Here is a 21881-nt window from a genome sequence, read left to right as displayed (position 1 = left end):
ATTTGATTTATATTCAAAACAAAATCCTAGAAGTTAGTGAGGGATGGCGCAGTGGAAGAAGAAGTGCATGACCTGTAGGAGGTGAGAGGTTGGAACCTTGTAAGCAGTTACAAAATTTCACTACAATTCACCGCAAAATTATGTACGAAATTTGCGCTGAAGAAACAACTCTTCGCCGCTTATCTTACATATTTTTCCGATTTTTCCTCGACTCGGATAACAGCATGATTTCAAAACTGAATCACCGATGATTTTTATACATGATTTTTAAAATCAGGAAATGTTAGAGAAGCTCTTTGTAAAAAGCTCCTGCCGTACGTTGCCAATTAAATCGTGCTGGTAAAATTTTGTACAAAAGAAAATCAAGAGTCAGGAATGATACCGACTCTGAGCTTAGAAACCCCGAAGTTGGATATATGCACAATGAAGTGATTATAAAATAACTTTTTTGTTAGATTATTTCGGGAAAACGGAACTTCATGTAGTTTTTAGATTAAGAAAGTAATGATTTTTGAATTATGAAGTGTAAGCAAGTAACAGTAATTGAGCTGTTATTTTTATTAAAATATTTCAAACATACCACAAACCACTTTGTCTATAGATTAGAGCAAAAAACGATTGAATTTTGCATGAACATAAAATGAATAAAACCTCTTAAAGCGCAAATTATGGTCAAATTGAATGTCGGATTAGGTTTCAACGTTTTGTATGTAAAGATGCTAGATGATTTTGATTTTCAGAAACTATATATATATATATATATATATATATATATATATATATATATATACAAAAAAGGCCAATATAATAGCCAGATTCTTTTGGGAGCAAGTCAACACCAAAATTAACTGATCAAAACGTTAGAATTTATCGTTGATCCCTTAAAGTTATTTAATTTGTAAAACTATGTGAATTTGAAAAAAGTCAAGACAATCAGAGGAAAAACTCATCACAGATTTTTGTTTGAAAAAAAGATAGGTGGATTAAACTCACTGCGATAGACGGATTCAACTCTCGGCAAGAATCCTGCAAGAGGATTCAGAACTTTTGAGATTCCAGAATTTTGATAAAAATGAATTTTGTTTAAAATAGAAATGCGTGTCTGTTGTTTAGGAAGTCTTAAAAAAGATAAGATGGGTTAAACACTTGAAAAAGATCTTATGTACAATGCAAGAATCTTGCAGGACAGTGCCAATCTTAACAAAATCTTACAAGAGAAAAGGTAATAGTAGGTATGGTATGCATTTTCATGTTTGTTTGTAAGACTCCTGCAAGAGTTTGAAATGTGATGTGAGAACAATGAAAATTTACGAGAACCATAATAAGCAAGCAGAAAAAGTTCAACAAATAATAGAGAGAAGATAAAAAAACATAGCTGGAAGAATTCCCGAAACGAATCGACGTAGAAAATTGACCTCCTAAAAAGACCCATTGAACCGCATGCTATTCATATTAATAATTTTGGAACAAAAACGAGAAAATTAGAAGGCAAAAGCATCTGAGAGCAAAAACTAATAAAGGTTTTGATAAAAATTTTGTTGTTACGCCTCCAAAACGACTATTGGCAAAAACTTTGTGGTACAATTAGTTTACATTGTTTAATTAACTACCAAAAACAGAAAGTGTTTGTTAAACAGAAAACCGAAGAAAGGAAACGGATGTGAAGTACAAAGTAAAAAAAATAGTTTTTTCTGCAAAACAGTTGAACAGAATTTTTCCGCAAAATTGAAAAAAGCTACTTCACAACGATTTTGTTACTTCTGCGGCTCAATCATTCACACAACCAACACTTGGCAGGAATATGTCAAACAACAATAAAAATGCATAGAATTAAAAAAAAATAGAAATTTCTATGTGTTTATTTAAATGAAAAACGCCCTGTTTAGCCAATGCTCTATATTTATGATTGCACAATAAAAACTTTGCAAATTAATGTGCAATGATTTGAAAGGCAGCCAAAACAGCTGAATCAAATATTTGGAGACACAGAACTCCTCAAATGCTATATCCGTTTAAAAAAGAATGCATAAACTGCTAAGAAAGTGTCCAATACGGCAAAACAAACCTGGAAATTTGCCTAAGCACTTTGTCATCACGCATTTTTCTTCTTGTTTCAGATACACTCCATTAAAATTACAGATCAAAACAAAGATGGTCCACCAATACTCTTCTTCGAATCGTAATAAAAAACTACTTTTTTGGAAATAATTTATCGCGTGGATTAACAATTCTAATAAGATCGGAATACTTTCACCAATTTTTTTCATTAAGCACAACTCAAAGTCCCTTTATGCTTTAGGTTTTGAGCCACCAAAAACGATTTCAAATTTATTTAGAGAGATACGCCAGATAATGACTCACCACATCCTTGCTCATCCTCGCCATACTCGCAGTCTTCATTACCATCACAGACGTAGAGATTGGACACACAGATGGTGTGGTTCTTTCCTCCTCTGTTCTGCTGACAGGATATCTCAAAGGCAGTGTCACAACCACAGTCAGGATTCTCATCATCATTCTCACACTTGATCTCTCCGTAGCCATGACACGTACTGTATAATATATAACATATCACAATGTGTTTGGTCTTTCTCATTATAGCTTCCAACGAAACTATAGCTTTACAGTATAGTACTTTTACGGGGGTGATGTGGGATAATGGGGGTGGGGACCTAAAGTTATATGTCCACTAAGTGACAGTAACAAAAATTCAAATCATGGAATTAAAGTTTTTTGAGCTCTTCTTCTTTGAATCTCCTTTTCGCATTCAGGGTAGTGTCTGCATGCGTTATTTGCAACCACATGTGCAGGAGCAAAATCGTTTGTTAGCAATGGGTCAACATTTTGGTAAGAGGGGGGGGGGTGATGTAACAACGGAAATATCTCTTTTTAGTAACTGACCATTTATTGCAAATGTCGGAGTAGAATGTGAAGCCTTTTCCCACTAGTTTCAGATCACTAGTGCCTGGTTCCTTGTAAGCACATGGACAGCCCTCTGGCAACACACATGTCTCACTGTAGGGGTCCCAAATGTAGCCAGCTTTGCAGAAACAACCCTCGTAACATCTGAAATAAGATTAAACTGACAGATATAAAGCAATGCTAATCCACCTTGGTCAAGATCTCATAGTTAATCACGTTAGAAGGTTGACAGATTACAACTTGAGAAAAATTGAGCATAAGATATGCTTAAAATAGCTTGAAAAGAATGTTTATTTGTTCAACGTAGACTTGGCTTGAGAGATGAAGCCTTGATGAACAAGAAAGAACGAGAGAACGGGTTATAAGAGATGTCCAAGTTCGAGAGCCTGAGACCAGTTAAGAAGTAATGGTTAGCACACTAGGTTTGCAAGTAAAAGACACTGATTTGAGTCCAGCACTAGTCCCTTTTAACAGCAGCTGCGCCTGCTAAGACCCCCCCCCCCCCCGACATATCTCTCAAGACCATCGCAGAAGATGTTCATCTTGCAAAAATTTTTATAGGGTAGAGCTTGCCTGTTGTCTGCGCAGTCCTCTGCTTTTTGTGCTGCGTAGTTCTGGCATGTGAGAGGACATGCAGGACCACACACCCTGTACTGTCTACAAGTGTGCTCCAGAGGATAGGTATGGTTGTTGAAGTGGACAAAGATGTCCTCGTCATGACACGTTCCACACGAATAGGCTGAAAGACAAAACAAGTTAAGATTGTTTATATTCTTTGAATTCTCTCGAGTTGAGGATTACAATTTTTCACTCACAAGTATACGTAATGGTTAAGTGACTCTGCTTGAAGTCACTGAGAACTTCTGGCGTTTATAGAGCACCGCGAAGCGGTTCGAGATATTAAGTCAGAATTTCGAAGTGACTTCTGCAGAGTCACTTAACAATGCTTAAAACACGAAACGCGCACGTTTTAAAATGACGAAAGTCAACGAAATTCAACTTCTGTCTAAGTAGCAATTTCTGGCTTTTTGACTTCTGGCACTGCAGACTTTCGGCATTTTCAAATGTGCACGTGAGTGATTTGAGTCGTTTTAAGTTGTCTTTCAATGACAAAAACTTTATAAAAACCCGAACGTGAGAGCTCCTAAGTTATTTGGGGTACAGGAACTTGGTTTAAGCTCAGTTTCTATTTTCACGTCAAATTTTGGCAGATCGAATATAATTTTACTGATCTATAGTTTTTGTGTAGAAAAAGAAGCTGATAAAATTTGAAAATTTTTCGTTACTGGATCAATTGATAGATACATATATTCAATTGTTCGTTTCCCCGATTAAAAAAGTTTTTAACTCCTGCCGTTGACAAAAATAAGGGATATTCTAATATTTACAACATTTAGTCTACAAGAGCTTCAGAACCTAAGAAATTTCGAAATATCAATAACTTGAAGCAAAAGCTGTAGCTAAAAAATTAATGAAAAACACTTCAAATATCAAAGATTAAAAAAACACTTCACCAGACTTCCATCAAAGCGAACGAAAATTAGGAGCCTGGTAAATCAAATAAAAGATTTTTAAGAGTGTGTCAGTTTCTTAAAAAATTGTCTTTTTATAAATAAAAAGGCTTTTTAGAATAAAAAAAGCTATTAATTGCACGTCATCCCGGTAAAAGTAGATACGATACTAAAAACCAAAACACGGGCAAATATTTTTTGCGTTAATTGACTTTTGTGGCATTAAATTATCTTGAAATCGTCCGACAAAGATCAAGTAAATCTTCAATGTAATAAGTTTTTGAGAAATGAACTTATGCGAGGCTAAAAAATTCTTGAGGGACGAGCCTTTATTGACTAAAATTACTTAGCACAGTCAAGCTAAATTTTTTTGAGCATTTTGGTTTCAACATTCTCTTTTCTGGGCTTGAAGAATTATTTCAACAGTTCCACCAAGTAAAGTGCATCGGTTGAGAATGGTTTTTTGTTAGCAAATTTCTTTTCATAAGTCATAAGTCTACATTTTTGTGCTTCTGCAATGCAGAGGTAGCAACGGATCAGGACTAAACTCAGTTGCACAAGAGCAGTCACTTAAACAAAATTTGAAAAACTGCTAAATTATTTTAAAAACTTATTTAAAAATTGAATCAAGATGAAGCAGTGATCGCAGCTTCATAAGCCATGACAGCGTTTTTCAGCTGTTGTCGTCTCTAAGATTATGAATTTTCATTTTAAAATAACAATGCAGATTATTGTTTGTGTAAAAATTCCTCAGTGTTGCAAAAGACGAAGGAGCGTACATACTGACTACCTTACGAACAATAGTGAACAAAAAAATGCACGCACAATTTTCCAGGCAAAATTGAAGAATCATGAAAACATTTTCGTCTCATAATTCAACATTAGCTCGAGTCAATTTTTTGTAATTCATCATTTTGGATAGAGAAGTTGAGCATGAGTATTTGGATCGAGCAGTAGTCTAGCGTGATTGATCTGAGGCAAACATAAGTCGAGCGTAGCAAGTTGGGTCGAGCTAAAGTCCAGCGGTTTGCTAAAGTTAGTTATAGTTATATCATAGACTGTTTGGATTGGGCCCGTTCTTTTCATAAGTCGAGGCATAAGCTTGAGATTAGTGTATACAGCTTAGTATTTCAAAATAAATTGCTAAAAAATCTGATAATGGAAATTTGTAAAACCTTGGCAAAAAGGGTTTTTGTTGGAGCTGAGCTTAAGGAATAACAAGCTTGCATAGGCGGGGAAAATAGAAACAAAACACTTTCTGATGTCTTAGTCATTTAATAGTTATAGTTATAGTTCTAGTTCTAGTTACAGTTTGTCACGTGAGAAAAAAGAGAAAAAGGGGGAAATAACAAAAAGCAACACAGAGAACTCAACGTAGTAGCCGCAGAAAACGGCTGAAAGTATAACTCAGCAAAATATTGCAAAAAAAATTGTCTTGAGCAGTAAATAACGTGTTACTGTGTCTTGAACTAGAAATATTCCTGAGCAGTAAATTGTTACTGTGTCTTGTATTCAAAATATTATTCTTGAGCAGTAAATTCTGTTACTGTGTCTTGCATCAACGAATTATTGGAGCTGAAATTCAACTGTTACAACCCCAACTTCTGGTATTCTCAACTTGTGAGTACAAATAGCAAAAGCCAACTTAAGTTTAAGTTTAAATATTTTTGCACAAACAGGTCTTAGACATATATCTTTGTCTTCGATTTGTTTTTTCTATCGGATTGAACTGGTATACATAAAGAGATCCCGTATTGTGTGATCTGTAGCAATCCAGTTCAAATTGATAGTTGAAAAAACTAAGATCAGCGAATAGTTACGAACTAAAATAGTTAATGCAACGGTAAGTACAGCAGAGCGGATATACAGTTACAAAAGCGAACTGCATAAACGAAGTATCCGGACAGATTTTGTAACCACTCAGAACGAACTGGGCGGTGTAAAACTTTCTTTGTGAAACACAAGGAGAGCAGCCGTTACATTTGGTCCGCCGACCCGGACAGTGGAATAAACTGCTGTCCAACCCAACAGTCGAAGTGACGAAGTCATCGACGAACGAGAACAAAACTCAACGAGCAATTCAACAACGCAAAGCCAATTAGGCAAAGCAGATAGGAACTTTGAAAAGCATAACTCAATTAAAGCAAACAAATAAAGGAGCTGTAGAGATTCAAGCTGCAGTCCCGAAGTACACAAGAAGTGACTCCGTCACAGAGTCAAAGCGTTTTCGATCGACAGATCAACAACTTGCGAAACAAGTGGATTGAGAAACAGGAAGAAGGTTTTGAGCTCATTGATAATCGAGATCGACCAAGCAAACTCAAGACTCTTTATCAGCAGATACTGCAACTGGACGACAGCATTCAAAAACTCGTGAATAAGAAAGCTGAGACTCTCCGAGACCCAGATATTTCTTTAAAACGCAAACTTGAGAGAGAAAAATACTTTCAATATTTGAACGCAGAGTGGTTACCGTATATCCACGGAGAGACAAACATGTCAAGCCAGCAAAGCCAGTCAACTCTTCATGCCAATGAAGAGCAACCGCCTGCGAATAATGTGCAGCAGTTAGAACAAAACGTTGGAATTCCAGAGTTTAACCAAAACCATGGTAACACAAGCAATGCAACGACGAATACGGTTACACGGACAATCAACCAGGATACAGAAAATGTTTCGGAAACATCTTCAGTGAAACGTCGGGTTGAAGAACGAATAAAGGAATTTGAAATTGAATTTGAAAGAAAGTTGCAAATCGAACGAGCCCAATTTGATCGAAAGAGGTTGGAGATAGAAATGCAAATGAAAGAACTAGAGATGCAACATCAGCTTCGGCAAAGGGAGCGAGACCTAGAGCGCCAATTGCAAAGAACAGCATTGGAGAAAGATGACTTACGTTCTCAATCGACTAAGGCACGTGACAAGTCACCTTTCAATTGGACCCCAAAAGGGAGAGATGTCTCGGAGTGGGCGAATTCGATGAACGACACGCGAACGCCAATTCGACCAAGAGCTCGCTTTGACGTCAGCCCTGAACGGAATAAGCAGAAGCATTACCCATGGTACACAAACTCTCGCGAACGCTCAGTAAGTGTTGAAGGGCGGGATATATCGCCGATAGCTGGAAGGCACTACAACACTGGACATTCAAGCAGTAGTTTACCAAAATTGAGGTTGAACAATTTTGACGGAAACCCACTGGAGTGGCCTGAGTGGTCTAGCATGTTCATAGCAACAGTAGATAAACGCACGATTCCCGACTCAGAAAAAATGAGCCATTTGAAGACTCTGCTAACAGGCAAAGCAAAATCTGCAATCTCGGGAATGGGCTATTCTGGACAGTTTTATAGTGCTGCCTGGAACATTTTAGAAAGAAAATTTGGAAGACCGCATGTAATTATAGATGCGCAGCTCGAGAGCCTACGAAAAGCTAATCAAGTGAAACCTCATGATTCAACCAGCCTGATTAATTTTTCTGTTATTGTATCTAACTTTGTGAACGTGCTTAAAGAGTACAAACATATTGGTGATTTGCAATCAAGTTCGACACTGTACATGGCAGTTGATAAGCTACCTCAAGTTCTTAAAGAAAAATGGTGGTTCTACGTCGATGACAAAGACGAGGACTGGCCTGACCTTATCATGTTTGAAAAATGGCTATCACGAATGGCATTCGTGCATGAAGGGTTTTCAGCGTTTAAAGGGGAACGCAAAGAAGAAGACCGACGCAACGCAAATAGAGAAAAACAATTCTCGAAGACATCGAACTTCAGTGCAAGTTCAAACCTGCAGGAAACCAAGCAGATGCAAAACAACAACTGCCCACTAGCGGATGGCACTCATAAAATATGGAACTGTCCAATATTTAAGAATATGAATGTCACCGATCGCTATGCAGCAGTGAGAAAAGAACGTTTATGTTATGGATGTCTGGGGTAAGGGCATGCAATCAAAGATTGTAAAGTCCACCCGTGCGGTATAAATGGATGTACCAAAAAGCACCACAGACTGCTACACTCAGAAAACCAAATGGACGAGGGTAGTCACGCAGTTAATGTAAGCGCAGCAACAATAAACCAGAGTAACCAAGTTACTAGTTTTCTTCAAATAGTTCCTGTATCGGTTCAGAGTGGTGGTAACAGGCTGACTACCTACGCTTTCCTCGATAGTGGTTCAACAGTATCGTTCATTGATCAAAGCATTAAAGATCAACTACAAGCCAAAGGCACGGACGTTACCTTAAACATAGCTGGCATACATGGGACGCAAGATTTGAGGACAGAAAAGGTTCCTATCACAATAAAGGGACTACATTCAAAGGTGCATTCAATTGAAGCGTTTGCACACCCATCAATCTCGTTGGGAAACACAACATATGACTACAAGGAACTGAAGAACAAATTCAGACACCTGAACGTTCTCACGAACAGAACATTCAACCTGATGGAAGTAGGCCTCATACTTGGACAAGATGCCTACGAAATTCAACGTCCATTGGACTATAAGATTGGAACACGAAGTGAGCCTGTCGCCGTCTTAACAGAATTAGGATGGGTAGTCAGTGGTCCCATGGCAGGCAAGAAAAGTCAAAATGTTTGTCATTTTGCCTTCACAGAAGATGTGAAAGTGGCAGAAAATATCCAATCATGGTGGGACATAGAAACTTATGCTTCCAAAATAAATGTTGTAAGTCAATCAAAGAAAGAGCAGCAAGCTCAGAAGTTTCTAGAGAACACGACAAAGTTTACAGGCGAGCGGTACGAGGTGGGCATGCTCTGGAGTCAACCAGAACCCAATCTTCCAAACAACTACGGCTCAGCCCTTGGTCAGCTCTACTCTTTGGAACGAAGATTTCAACGAGACCCAAAGTTAAAAGAAATGTATCAACAGTCAATTGATACAGATGTTGAAAAGGGATTTGTGAAGATCCTTGGTAAATCGGAAGTCAAAGGCACTTTCGGAAAAGAATGGTATTTGCCACACCATCCAGTACTAAACCCCAACAAACCGGGTAAAGTTCGCCGTGTTTGCAACGCTGCAGCAAAATACAAGGATGTATGTCTAAATGACAAGTTGTTAGCCGGACCCGATCTGCTACACGGATTGATCGGAACAATATTCAGATTTCGAGAAGGACCAATTGCCCTAACCGCAGATATTGAATCAATGTTTCTGCAAGTGCAGGTTCCTGAATGGGATAAAAGCTGCTTGAGATTCCTGTGGCGACCAACAATGAACGAACCTGTGCAAATTTACGAGTATCAGCGTCATGTTTTCGGAGCAAAGAGTTCCCCAACATGTGCCAACTACGCTCTGAAGCAAGTAGCCATCGATAACGAGGACGAGTTCCCAATTGCAGCAAAAACAATCCAAAACAACTTCTACATGGACGATTTCATCAAATCAGTCGAAACACCTGAAGAAGCAATCAAGGTTTTCAAACAACTGCAACCTCTTCTCTCAAAACATGGATTTGAACTGAAGAAGTGGATCACCAACAGCGACTTGGTAACCAACGCAATCCCAGAGGACTTGAGATCAATCAGCAAAACCAAGCAGGTTGAAGTAGAACCCAGCAAGGAAGGTTCATCCGTGCTTGGGCTTCAGTGGACGATTACCGATGATAGTCTACAGGTTTGTAGAGGTACAAGCAAAGAAGTTGAGACCCCAATCACCCAAAGGAAGATCTTATCTCTAGTTTCTTCAGTGTTTGATCCTCTTGGACTGTTTGCACCATTCAGTGTCCATATGAGACGATTCCTGAAGAGCATCTGGACCAAAAATGGACAACATTGGGACAACTCAGTAGAACCTAACGAAGAAGAAGAGTTTCTGAAGTGGAAGGCGCAGCTTCCAGAAGTAGCAGAAACCAGCATTGATAGAAGATATTTCAGCACAGCCAAGGACAAATGGGAACTTCATGTGTTTGCCGACGCATCTGAAGACACAATGTGCGCTGTGGCATACCTACGTTCAAAGCCCAAAGAATACTCAGCAGACTTAGCATTTGTAATCGGAAAGTGCCGAGTCGCACCGATGCGACACCTTTCTATACCACGCTTGGAACTACAAGCAGCAGTGATGGCGGTGAGACTTAAAGAACAGATAGTGAAAGAACACGAAACGAAGATTCACAGTTGCAACTTTTGGTCAGACTCCACTACTGTTCTGCAATGGATTCATAGCTCCCACCGTAAGCAACAGGTGTTTGTTGCAAACAGAGTGGCTGAGATTTTGGACACAACTAATGTTTCACAGTGGAATCATGTGAGTGGTATTAACAATCCAGCTGACATCGGGACACGAGCGATCAATGTTGACCAACTTAAGAGAAGTGAATGGCTCACTGGGCCGGCCTGGTTGAAGCAACGAGAGAACGAATGGCCTGAACAGTTGAATTTAACATTTGCTTCAGACGAACAAAACGACGAAATGGTCTTCTCAGCTAAGGTTGAAGAGAAGAAGCCGCTGATTCAGTGGGAACGATTCAGCAATTACAATCGACTAGTAAATACAATGGCATACATACAGCGTGTAATCAAAAAACACAAACCGGCAACAAAAACACTAAGTGTTGAAGAAAGAGAGGGTGCACAAGCAAGCATCTTCAGACTACTGCAGCAAGAACAGTTTGCTGAAGAGATGAAATCTCTCAAGGCTGAAAAGGAAATTCCGAAAAACAGCAAAATCCTCCAGTTTTCACCATTCATTGACCAGCAAGGACTTATTCGTGCCCAGGGCAGAATAGGTAAAAGTCAATTGAACTTCGAAACCAAGCATCCAATACTGTTACATTGGAAGCACCATGTAGTTGAATTATTCTTGCAAAATGAACATAAGAATAATCACCACGAAGGTACTGAACATGTCAGAAACATAGTCCAGCAAAAATTCTGGATCCTAGGCATACGAAATGCTTTGAGATCGATCAAAAACAAATGCATTAGATGTCGAAAGGGAAGAACCAAAACAAAGGCACCAGTAATGGCAGAACTACCTGAAGAACGATTAGTCGCATCAACAGTGTTCTCGAATGTGGGCGTAGACTATTTCGGACCATTCACAGTAAAGATTGGTCGAAGAAACGAAAAGCGTTGGTGCTGTCTATTCACATGCCTTTCTGTACGTGCGGTACATATAGAGATTGTACCAAAACTAGACACTGATTGTTGTCTGAACGCAATTATGCGATTCATTGCACGAAGAGGCAAACCGGTCAAAATGATTAGCGATAACGGGACAAACTTCGTTGGAGCTGAAAAAGAACTGGCAGAGTATATAGCAGCATGGAACAGGGTGCCAATTGAAGAACATCTGATTCAACAAGGTATCAGATGGAACTTCAACCCACCTGCAGCACCACACTTTGGAGGAGTGTGGGAAAGACTGGTTAGGAGTTGCAAGAAGGCAATGTACGCAGTGCTGGGCAATCGATCAGTCACGGAGGACGTTCTGTCAACCACGATGTGTCTTGTTGAACAGACGTTGAATGCTAGACCGCTGACACAGGTCAGTTCTGATGCTACCGATTTAGAAGCTATTACTCCAAACCATTTCCTACTTGGCAACAAGAACCTTTGTTTACCGTATCTATCAGGTGCAGAGCAATTTGTTGATCATAGAAAGCTCTTCCAACAAACACAAGCTTACGCAGACCTCATCTGGGACAGATTCCGTAAAGAATACTTGCCAACGTTGAATAGTCGTAAGAAATGGCAGACCACAACGGACAGAAGTCTTCAGCAGGGTGATCTTGTGTGGTTAGTGGAAGACAGTGACAAACGTGGATATTACAATCTGGGTCGAATAACCGAAACATTTGAAGGTTCCGATGGAGTGATTCGATCAGCGAAAACCCGAACAAAAGATGGATACTACAAGAGGCCCGTAGTGAAGCTCGCTCCAGTACTTCCAACTGACAATGATGTTTTCACGAAGGAAAACAGGGCCGGCGATGTTGGAGCTGAGCTTAAGGAATAACAAGCTTGCATAGGCGGGGAAAATAGAAACAAAACACTTTCTGATGTCTTAGTCATTTAATAGTTATAGTTATAGTTCTAGTTCTAGTTACAGTTTGTCACGTGAGAAAAAAGAGAAAAAAGGGGAAATATAAAAAAGCAACACAGAGAACTCAACGTAGTAGCCGCAGAAAACGGCTGAAAGTATGACTCAGCAAAATATTGCAAAAAAAATTGTCTTGAGCAGTAAATAACGTGTTACTGTGTCTTGAACTAGAAATATTCCTGAGCAGTAAATTGTTACTGTGTCTTGTATTCAAAATATTATTCTTGAGCAGTAAATTCTGTTACTGTGTCTTGCATCAACGAATTATTGGAGCTGAAATTCAACTGTTACAACCCCAACTTCTGGTATTCTCAACTTGTGAGTACAAATAGCAAAAGCCAACTTAAGTTTAAGTTTAAATATTTTTGCACAAACAGGTCTTAGACATATATCTTTGTCTTCGATTTGTTTTTTCTATCGGATTGAACTGGTATACATAAAGAGATCCCGTACTGTGTGATCTGTAGCAATCCAGTTCAAATTGATAGTTGAAAAAACTAAGATCAGCGAATAGTTACGAACTAAAATAGTTAATGCAACGGTAAGTACAGCAGAGCGGATATACAGTTACAAAAGCGAACTGCATAAACGAAGTATCCGGACAGATTTTGTAACCACTCAGAACGAACTGGGCGGTGTAAAACTTTCTTTGTGAAACACAAGGAGAGCAGCCTGTTACAGTTTTGGCACTCGATGCTCAAGTCGGTTTGTGTTTCTCTCCCAATTTTGAATCAATTAAAAGGTCACCATCAAGATATACAAGTATTGATGGAATTTTCTCTTGACTAAATTTTTCAGGCCAACAGTTTTTTTCCCATAATTTTCCCATAAATTAGAGGTTCCTAATAGTGAACCTTTTAATTTATGGGAAATAGATCAATCTCAGTTGTGAATGTTTTAAAAACATCCTCGAAAAAATTGAAATTATTGATTAATTTGCAAGATTGACTGGTTCTATTGAATTTTTCTGATCCGTCGATGGGATTCTATAGAGTTCCAGCCAGGGTAGGAATTAGAATTATTGATTGAGTCAACTTACGGCAGAATTCCTCCTCCCGCCATGATGGACATAGGTTGTGTTCATTGCAACACTCTCTAGCGTATCTTGCAATCGCTGTACACATACATCTAAAACCAAAAACAGTTTCATTGTGTTCATATATTACGCTTATACTAAGATGAGTATTAACACGAAGAAAACTCAGTTCACAAAAGCTATTTAGAAAAAAATTTCTGTGATTCATTTATGCCGAAAGAAAAATAAAGCGATTTCAAACTTGTAGTTAGAAAAACCTCATGGGAAATTTCATTTTAACAATTTTTCCTAAATTATTTGAACTTTTTTGCTATTACATTTATTGGTTACCTCTAAGTATTCATAGCTCAAGTAGAGTTTTAAATTTATTAAGAATTATTAATGAATATATATGTGTAAACTTTTTGTTTTTACAAATTTCGCAAATAGTTCATTTGAAGACAAATGTTTAAGACCAAATAATTTTAAAAAAACACTTTTCAAACAAGCAAAGTTACTTTTTCCTGGTCTTACAGTACAAAAGCCATAATTTTTTATCCTAAAAAATATGGTCGTATTTTTCCACTCTTGAAATTTTTTACCAATACTAATATCTCTCAGACTAAAATTGAGTTTACCCGCAGTCGCCTCCTCTGTCGCAGAAAACAGAATCAGCCACACAATCGTCGTAGTACGAGTCAGGGTTGATCTTCTCATGGCACTCTCCGAATATCTTGTCATCTTTCAACTTGGAACACACCTTTTCCGCCCAAGAAGACCTTATGCTGTCACGCTACAAACAGAAACAAATAACAACCCAGATTGAGTACTCAGCACTGAATCAACTCATATCAGGTGTAAATACTAGTTAAGTTCTGAAATATTAGTACTGACATTTTTCTCATTCTCTAGTACTTTAATTTCATTCTGAGCATGTTAGGAATGTTAAAACCGCCTAGACCGGTTTTAGGAAGCAAAAGTCGACATTTTTGAATCATAATAAAATTAGAGGCATAGCTGGTAAACTTACCGCATATAATTTGCAATCACTATAGTGGTTTGGTGTAGTGGCTACGAAATACAACACAACAAAAACTTGTAAGTACACGGAGGTCGTAAATCTTGAAGCTGCCAACAGGATTGACGTAATTGACGTGAGCTTGTTGTTTCCAGACATTAGAACTTGAAGCCTGGAGAATGAACGAAGTAAATAGGATATAACCAAAATATTCTACTTTTTAAAAAAAAAATAGTAGGCATCTCTGCAAAAATCTCAAGACAAAAATAGTTTTTTAAGAGTTTTATGGGATTCTAGAGCTCCTTCTCCGTTTCTGACAGGACAAATCATTAGAGAAACATACAGTTTTTTAAGAAGACGAACATTCCGATCAAAGCCCAATTCAAGTCCGCATTTCATCACAAAAAGCACGTTTGCTCACGGATACATATTCGGCAATATCACTCTTTTCCACACACATGTATTAAGATCAGTAAAATAAGTCAGCACGAATAAATCCGGCACGCTCAAATTCTGGTACATAGATCGGTAGATTTCGCTATTTACAATGTCCTCAATCTACCGACAAGTGTAATTGACTTTAATCTTTTGATCTCTTCGCCACAAGTCATTTCCGCACGTTTGATGTCGGCGGCTTCCACTCTTTATAAATTTATTTTTAGAAAAGTTTTGTTTTAACTGAGGGATATTTATGAAATTATTAAGTCGATTAACTGGTAACCGAAACGTAACAATTTATAAACAGAATAATTGGTAACCAAAACGTAGCCACTGAGATAGCAAAGGAATGGTACAAATCCATGTGAAACTCAGCGACACGATTCGGAGGATTAGTTACCAGTTTTCACATTGCAATTGTAGCTAGATTGCACTGGTGGGTGACCAAAGGGAGGTGCGAAAATTAGCGACGACGGAACGGCACCTTGGTTGGTAATATTTGCATAAAAAGCAACTAAAATGCAAAAAAAAACCAACGAAGCGGGTTTTTTCGGGCTTCAGGTTTTTATGCGGGAACAAATATAGCGGTTGACAAAGACTTTCAATCAAAAGTTGAGAAAAGTTCCCTGTTGGTCAATTTGTTAAACACGATATATGAAAAAATTTTATGCCAGCTTGAAAAATTTACCCTCGTCAGATTTAAAATATTCAATTAATTCATTGAAACATGATTTTTTTCTGAGCCTTTGTCTACACAATTTGGTTATAAATTGAATTTTGACTAATTTAAAAGCGATGTCTATCCATGTTAATTCGCGTGTATTTTTGCTGCATTTAGGCGATAACGATTCGTACAGGCAGTGTCAATTACAGCCATAAGTGGCTCTGTTATCATGTTTACCGCAGGAGACGCCAGACTATAGGCACCACATGAGAAGCGAGCTTGTACACCGTCTAATAGCCCGTCGAAAAAAACTGACAGGAAGGGAGTAACTGCTTTAAAGATAGCGTCGGACGCTTTTGAATTTCCATTTCATATGTCTTACCAAATGATCGGGAAACTCAAACAATCTTTTACATCGCTGAAGTCATAAGTCGCCATAAAGTCGAATTCTCAAGGCTCCAGAGATGAGTTCGAACTCAGATTATTCCTATATGCAGCTCAAGAGTGACACGGTGCTTCATTTGGCCAGAAAATTTGACCATAACCATATTATAATGAGCACCAAGATCTTAGAATTTAATTTCATTACCTGAAAAACCATATGCTCTAGACCAGATCTACAATCTGACCGATAAACCATGAGTCTTGAAAAACTTAGATTTTTACACTCACAGGGTTATGCCCTGGATTGATTCGATCTGGACAGTTGCCATCAGTTTTCCAGCTGTTGGCAAAGTTGTCCGGGTTGGTCTCGATGACACCAGTGGAGCTCTTAAGGTCGTCTTTGACATCTCCGTTGTAGTTTCCACACAGACCACTGATCTGGCCACTGAGAGTGGGGTGGACTCGAACGTACACTGACATCGCTGAAATGATTTGGATCGACTTATAAGTAAAATCTACGCCTTTTGATTTAAGTATAATCTTTAAGCTAAAAGTGAAAAATTGTAGAAGATTGCAATTACAAAAGTTATACGCCACTAACAAATTTAATCAAAAATGATAATTATGTTCAAACTACTAAATGGCTTGCGAAATATTAAAAATAAATAAAAATATTTTGTAGAAAATGGCCTTATTATGCTTTTATTCATCAGGAAAACTATAATTTTATAGTTAATTTTTTAATGAATCATCCAAGGTGATCAAACTGCGTGAGATCTATGCTACGTGCAAAGACCCAATAATTTTTTGAAAATGACGGCATATTGACCCGAAATACCCATTTGGGCAGTGACTCAAAGGCAAAACAATTTTTTTATGGCCCGATGCAGTCTTCAAATTCAGTTCTGTCCAGAAAGATAATTTCATTAAGTTTTTTTTCTATAAGTGCTTTTAAGGTCCTTAAAACGAATTCGAGTGAAGCAATTGATTCTTGGCGTCATGATGGCGTCAACAACATTTTTCCCAATTACCAAAACGAAACAGCAGCCGTCAGAGTACCCCCAGCTTTTCCCTCCTTTTTTACAATTTCGAGGAAAACTGCTTGCTAGTCGGTTGCTTATAATATCTCAAAAACAAACGGTCGATGGACTAATTTTTATCTTTCATTGGAAAGATAATTTGCAAAACAGTTCCTTGGAATAAAAAAAGGGTGTCGTATTTGTAAAAAACGACAAGGAAATGCATATCAAGGAAAACGCAGAAAAGCGTAAATATTTGCAAACTCTGTAACTCTACAGATTAGTTTGATTAATTTTGAAAGTGGGAGCCAATTAAATAACACAACACTAACTAAATCGAATTATTCCTTGTCCAAAAGTGACTATTCCTATAATTTCTCATTTTTCAAAAAAAAATTTCATAACCTGGCTTCAGACTGAATGGTTAACTTGTAAAAACTTGCAAGTTTGTTGCAAAAACTGATTAACTTGTAAGAACTTGCTAATCGTACAATTAACATGTAAGCTTCCTGAGAGTTCGTTCCGGTCGATCTCAATTCTTGTTGGCTTATTCAATATAACATTTAGTCATTCACCGTAGAAAGCGCGTGTGAGTTTGGATAACATAACACAATGTGATTTAAGTTCACAAAACGGTTCATTTTCAATTTTATCAACTCAAGGAGGGGCTTTTGTTAATAAGTTAAAAACAGTAGATATCAATTAGCTTGTTCACAATTTCTTTTTAAGAAATATTTCTAAATTTTATACCCAATGACTTTGATTGAAGTTTCAACTTCATATATCAGAAAATTTCACAAAATAATTCATTTACCCTTTTCTATACCATTTTGAAATTTTATTTTAATTTTTATTTTTCCGGATGCTATAGCTTTCGTTTTAAATATCGGTTTACAATCATAGCTTGTGAGTGCTTATATTCTAAGAACTTATGTAAGCACATAAATCATAACTCAATTGTTAGACCTGTAAGAAACCTGTGAGTCGAATGGTTAACTTTCAACAACCTTGTGAGTCGAATGATCAACTTCTAAGAAATTCTTATGAATTCGTAAAATTTAAAGAACTTTCAAGTTTTTGGAAGAAAAACTTGCAAGGCGAAGCTTTGCTAGTTAACCATTCGAATTCGACCCGGGAAGTTAAAATTTTGCAAAAACAGTGGTTCTAAAGACAGAATGCCAAAATGTGTTGATCGAATCATAGACTATTTGAACCGAAACAAAGTGACGGCAGCAAGAGTCCCAAAATGTTTCTATTATTGTAGAAATTTTGTTTTCGCTGAACTCTTTGTTTGTCCGTTTTTTGAATAAAGTAGCCAAATCTAACGGTAGGGGATTAAAATTTTAACCTCAATAAAATTCAAAAATGCATTCTTAGAGCAGAAAACTGAGTTAATCGTATTGTTGGCGTAGAAGATAATGGCAAAAACTATTTTTTTGCAAAATTAATATACTCCATTGTTTTACATTTTCTCTACATAATGCACAAAATAACTGCTCAAAGCTGTCACAAGCAACTTAATTGACAATTGAACACAATTGACAGCTTTAGGAAAGTAAATTTTCCGACTGAATGAAAACAAACGTTTTCCCGTGCTTTATACGTTTGTGTAAAGGAAACATTTGATCTGCTCTTTGCTAAAAAATTGTTTATAAATTCCCCGTTGTACAAGGATATAAAATCGTATTAAAATATACCTTTTGAAATAAAAAAAATTACATTTTATTTTGAGAAGAGTATCAACAGTTCCCTCCAATGAGCATCAAATATAGCTTGGCAAGTAAAGTTGCAATTTATATGTTTTCTCATTTTTCCAGAATTCTTCGTTTGTTAATGATTTGTCTGACAAAATGCTAACCGATTCATCTAAAGGATAAGAGAGATGCTACTGGCTTACGAGTTATCAAAAATACTGATAGTTTTTGAGCTAAAATTTTCCCATTAAAGAAATTTCAACTTTCAGCGGCTCGCTTAGCTTGTCCAGTTGTTTTATAGTTATAAATTTCTGGCGGTCAATTAATGATAATAATGTGAGTACGATATCAATTATTGATGAACAAGGGGAGGGGGGTGCACTACTATACTCACAGCCGTCCCATGCGACACTGAAGTTGGTCCCATCTGGTCTGTCGACCTTGACAACTGTGAAGGTTCCTGGCTCGTCTACCCGGATTCCCATTCTGGGTTCATAAAGACCACCTAAGTTGTCTTTACCAATTCGACGAGCATTCACCTGGCACAAAAAATAGAATGAATTGGTGCTGGGGGGGATCTTCAAATCTCCAAATGTAGATTTCCATATTTGGTCATTATTATCTCACAAAGCCAGGTATTTAAAATTAAAATAATCTGAGTTAAAAAAATTTACTCTCTTTGAATGGTGCGCATTAATTGTAATTGGATAGTCCCACCTCTTGTTACGTCATTAAAACGTTTATTAGTGCAAAAATTTGGACTAATTTGTTCACTCGTGGTCTTCTAAAAAGAAATTTTTTTACAGGAAAAAAAACGGGTCCAGTCATTGATATATACCTCGATGTCGTTTCCTCTGAGCAGCGTGATGACAGTCGTGTTCAGGTAAATCTTCACTTCTTTAGTGCAAGCAACGTTGTTTGAGCCACACGCAATGTTTTTCGCCTGAGAACAATAACTAGATATTAGTTATTCATCATTATTATATATTTTAAACTGATGTTACCTAGTTTTAATGCCTAAATTTTTATTTAATTACACTAAGATACCAAAGTGATACGAACAACTCCGAACAAACGCAGAAAAATTAAAAGGAGATCTTGAGTACAAAATATTTCCTCCTACTCGTTGGTACGGTCTTTAGTTTTTTTGATTGCCGACTAGACTATCAGTAAAACCTAATAGTAGTAGTTAATTTTTCTAATAATGTCTGGGTAAATTTTTTCAATTCCGTTCCAAATTTAATGCATATTTGCCTGTAACAATTTCTAAAATGTTTGTCTGTTTTTGTATTTGCTGCTTCAAAACTTCACAAATATTTTCAATTGAGTTCATAGCCGGACAATGAGCTGGCCAATCAAGCTATTCTTACTCCTCTTCTTTGAAAATTTTGCTGAATATGTTCGACTTATGTACAGGATCATTATCTTGATTGAAGGTGGGTCTTGAACATGCGTTTCTTGTAAACATCTCCAGTTAACCTAGCAATTTTTGTTAGCTGCTACATCTAACAAGAAGTTTCCATCCATTACAATCTTTTGCAGTCTAAAACAGTAGTGATTACTCGTCCGAGCTCATAATTTTTTGCGTCGTTTTTTCTAGTTTCTTACTCAATGTATTGAAAAAACTGGATCAATTTCCCCTCTGGAAATATGCACTATAATCTCATTAGTATATAATTCATTCTGTCAGAGCAAAAAATCTTCCAATAATTGAACATACATTATTTCGAACTGCACAGCTTTTGCTGCGAACCCCGGCAAAAATTTACATCTTTTGAGGAATAAACTGACTGTACAACTTGAAGTTGTTTCGTAGCAGGATAATGAGTTATGAGTCACGCTAATAATATTCATTGTTTTTGGTCATCAATTTATTTATACATAGTTTTTTTTTACGTTGGTCTTCTTGGTCTTCTTTTTTGGTCAATCTTTTTGATCTTCTATTTGATTTGCTGGCCTCAAACTCTTTTAGGCAAACATTTTAGACAGTGTGTTCTTTCTAAGTTGAACTATTTTTCAACTGAAATGCTTTACTTGATTTTCTATAATAGTCCGACATTTTTATTGCATCAATCTGGTTAACAATGGGAGACCAAAACGGTTTAATCGTTCAACCATCTTATCGGTTTAAGCGGAGGAAAAGGGATTGAAATTTCTTTAAGCACAAACTATTCGTACTGAGCAGAAATCATGATGTGTGTAGTACTTTGGTACCATAAAGTACATAGTTCTGGTACTTCTAAACCAATTGACCATTGCAACAAAATCAAGAGATTTAGGAAGAAAATTCTTGACAATATAGAGTAGTAGTATGTTTCTTTAGTATTTTTGTCGATAATGCTTTCACTCAATTGTACAAAATTGTTCATTAATATTAATCATTACAGAAATATTTAAATGTTTTTGTGAATTGTGAAACTTTTCAAATAATTTCTGCTCATTCTGTCCATCTCTTACTTTTTTTGCGTTGACATACATTCAATTCGCACGTCCCCCCCCTCATTTCATACATTTTCGCCGTCAAAATTCGCGAGAATTCTGAGCAAAATTTCAACAGCTTTTAGTTTTCCCCATTAATGCAATTTTTCACATTAACTTTGGTTAGTATTCCTTACCTCGACTTTGAACCTGTTGTCGACAGTGTCTTCTACCAGGATGTAGGTGCAGTCCCCATGGAATGGGAAAGTGACTCCATCGAATGTCCTGTAGTGTACAGTACCAGTCGCACTGCATGTTGAGTGACAGGGGAATTCAGTACAGCTCCAGTACCTCCCACTACATGTGCAAGTATTGCAATCCTGGAATAAAAATAGAAAATTGGAAAATTTAATTTTAAAATAATTAAAGACATAAATATCTTAGAATCTGTTAATATAGTAGTACGAGCGAAAGTTGCCAGTAATACTCTCATTTGTACTCCTAGCACACATGCAAGTATTAGAGCCATGTAATGAAGCCATTAAAATTAGAAAAAAAATCAATTTAAATCGGAGAGCATAAATTTACATCAATACACACAAAATAAAGTTAAGGTATTTTTTTACCTTAACGGAGTTAAGATGAACCGTTGATAAAGTAAAGTTAAGGTAAAGTTTGCCTTAACTTTACCTTAACTTGAGTTAAGGTAAAAATTTACGTTAACTCTGTTAAGG

The 21881-nt window shown here is 37.0% G+C and overlaps 2 protein-coding genes across 4 annotated transcripts in view; one reads left to right on the top strand and one right to left on the bottom strand.

Annotated features, from left to right (window-relative positions):
* The window catches only part of LOC142344531 (ras-related protein Rab-11B-like), a 450398-nt gene that overhangs the window by 107329 nt on the left and 321188 nt on the right, over positions 1-21881 (top strand). The window lies entirely within an intron of this gene.
* The window catches only part of LOC142344527 (SCO-spondin-like), a 76123-nt gene that overhangs the window by 12120 nt on the left and 42122 nt on the right, over positions 1-21881 (bottom strand). For all 3 annotated transcript variants that reach the window (XM_075396266.1, XM_075396267.1, XM_075396268.1), the window contains exons 20-28: positions 21345-21527; positions 19568-19672; positions 19124-19268; positions 16305-16498; positions 14151-14305; positions 13537-13625; positions 3496-3661; positions 2902-3066; positions 2362-2552 (exon numbers count right to left, since the gene is read on the bottom strand). In XM_075396266.1, coding sequence (XP_075252381.1) covers positions 2362-2552; positions 2902-3066; positions 3496-3661; positions 13537-13625; positions 14151-14305; positions 16305-16498; positions 19124-19268; positions 19568-19672; positions 21345-21527 — 1393 coding nt within the window. The remainder of the gene's footprint in view (positions 1-2361; positions 2553-2901; positions 3067-3495; positions 3662-13536; positions 13626-14150; positions 14306-16304; positions 16499-19123; positions 19269-19567; positions 19673-21344; positions 21528-21881) is intronic.

This window comes from Convolutriloba macropyga, chromosome 8 (genome assembly GCF_964194025.1).
Source record: "Convolutriloba macropyga chromosome 8, txConMacr16.3, whole genome shotgun sequence".
In the NCBI taxonomy this organism is placed as follows: domain Eukaryota; kingdom Metazoa; phylum Xenacoelomorpha; order Acoela; family Convolutidae; genus Convolutriloba; species Convolutriloba macropyga.
Note: the sequence above shows the minus strand (reverse complement) of the source record. Positions and strands in the feature narration are given on the sequence as shown.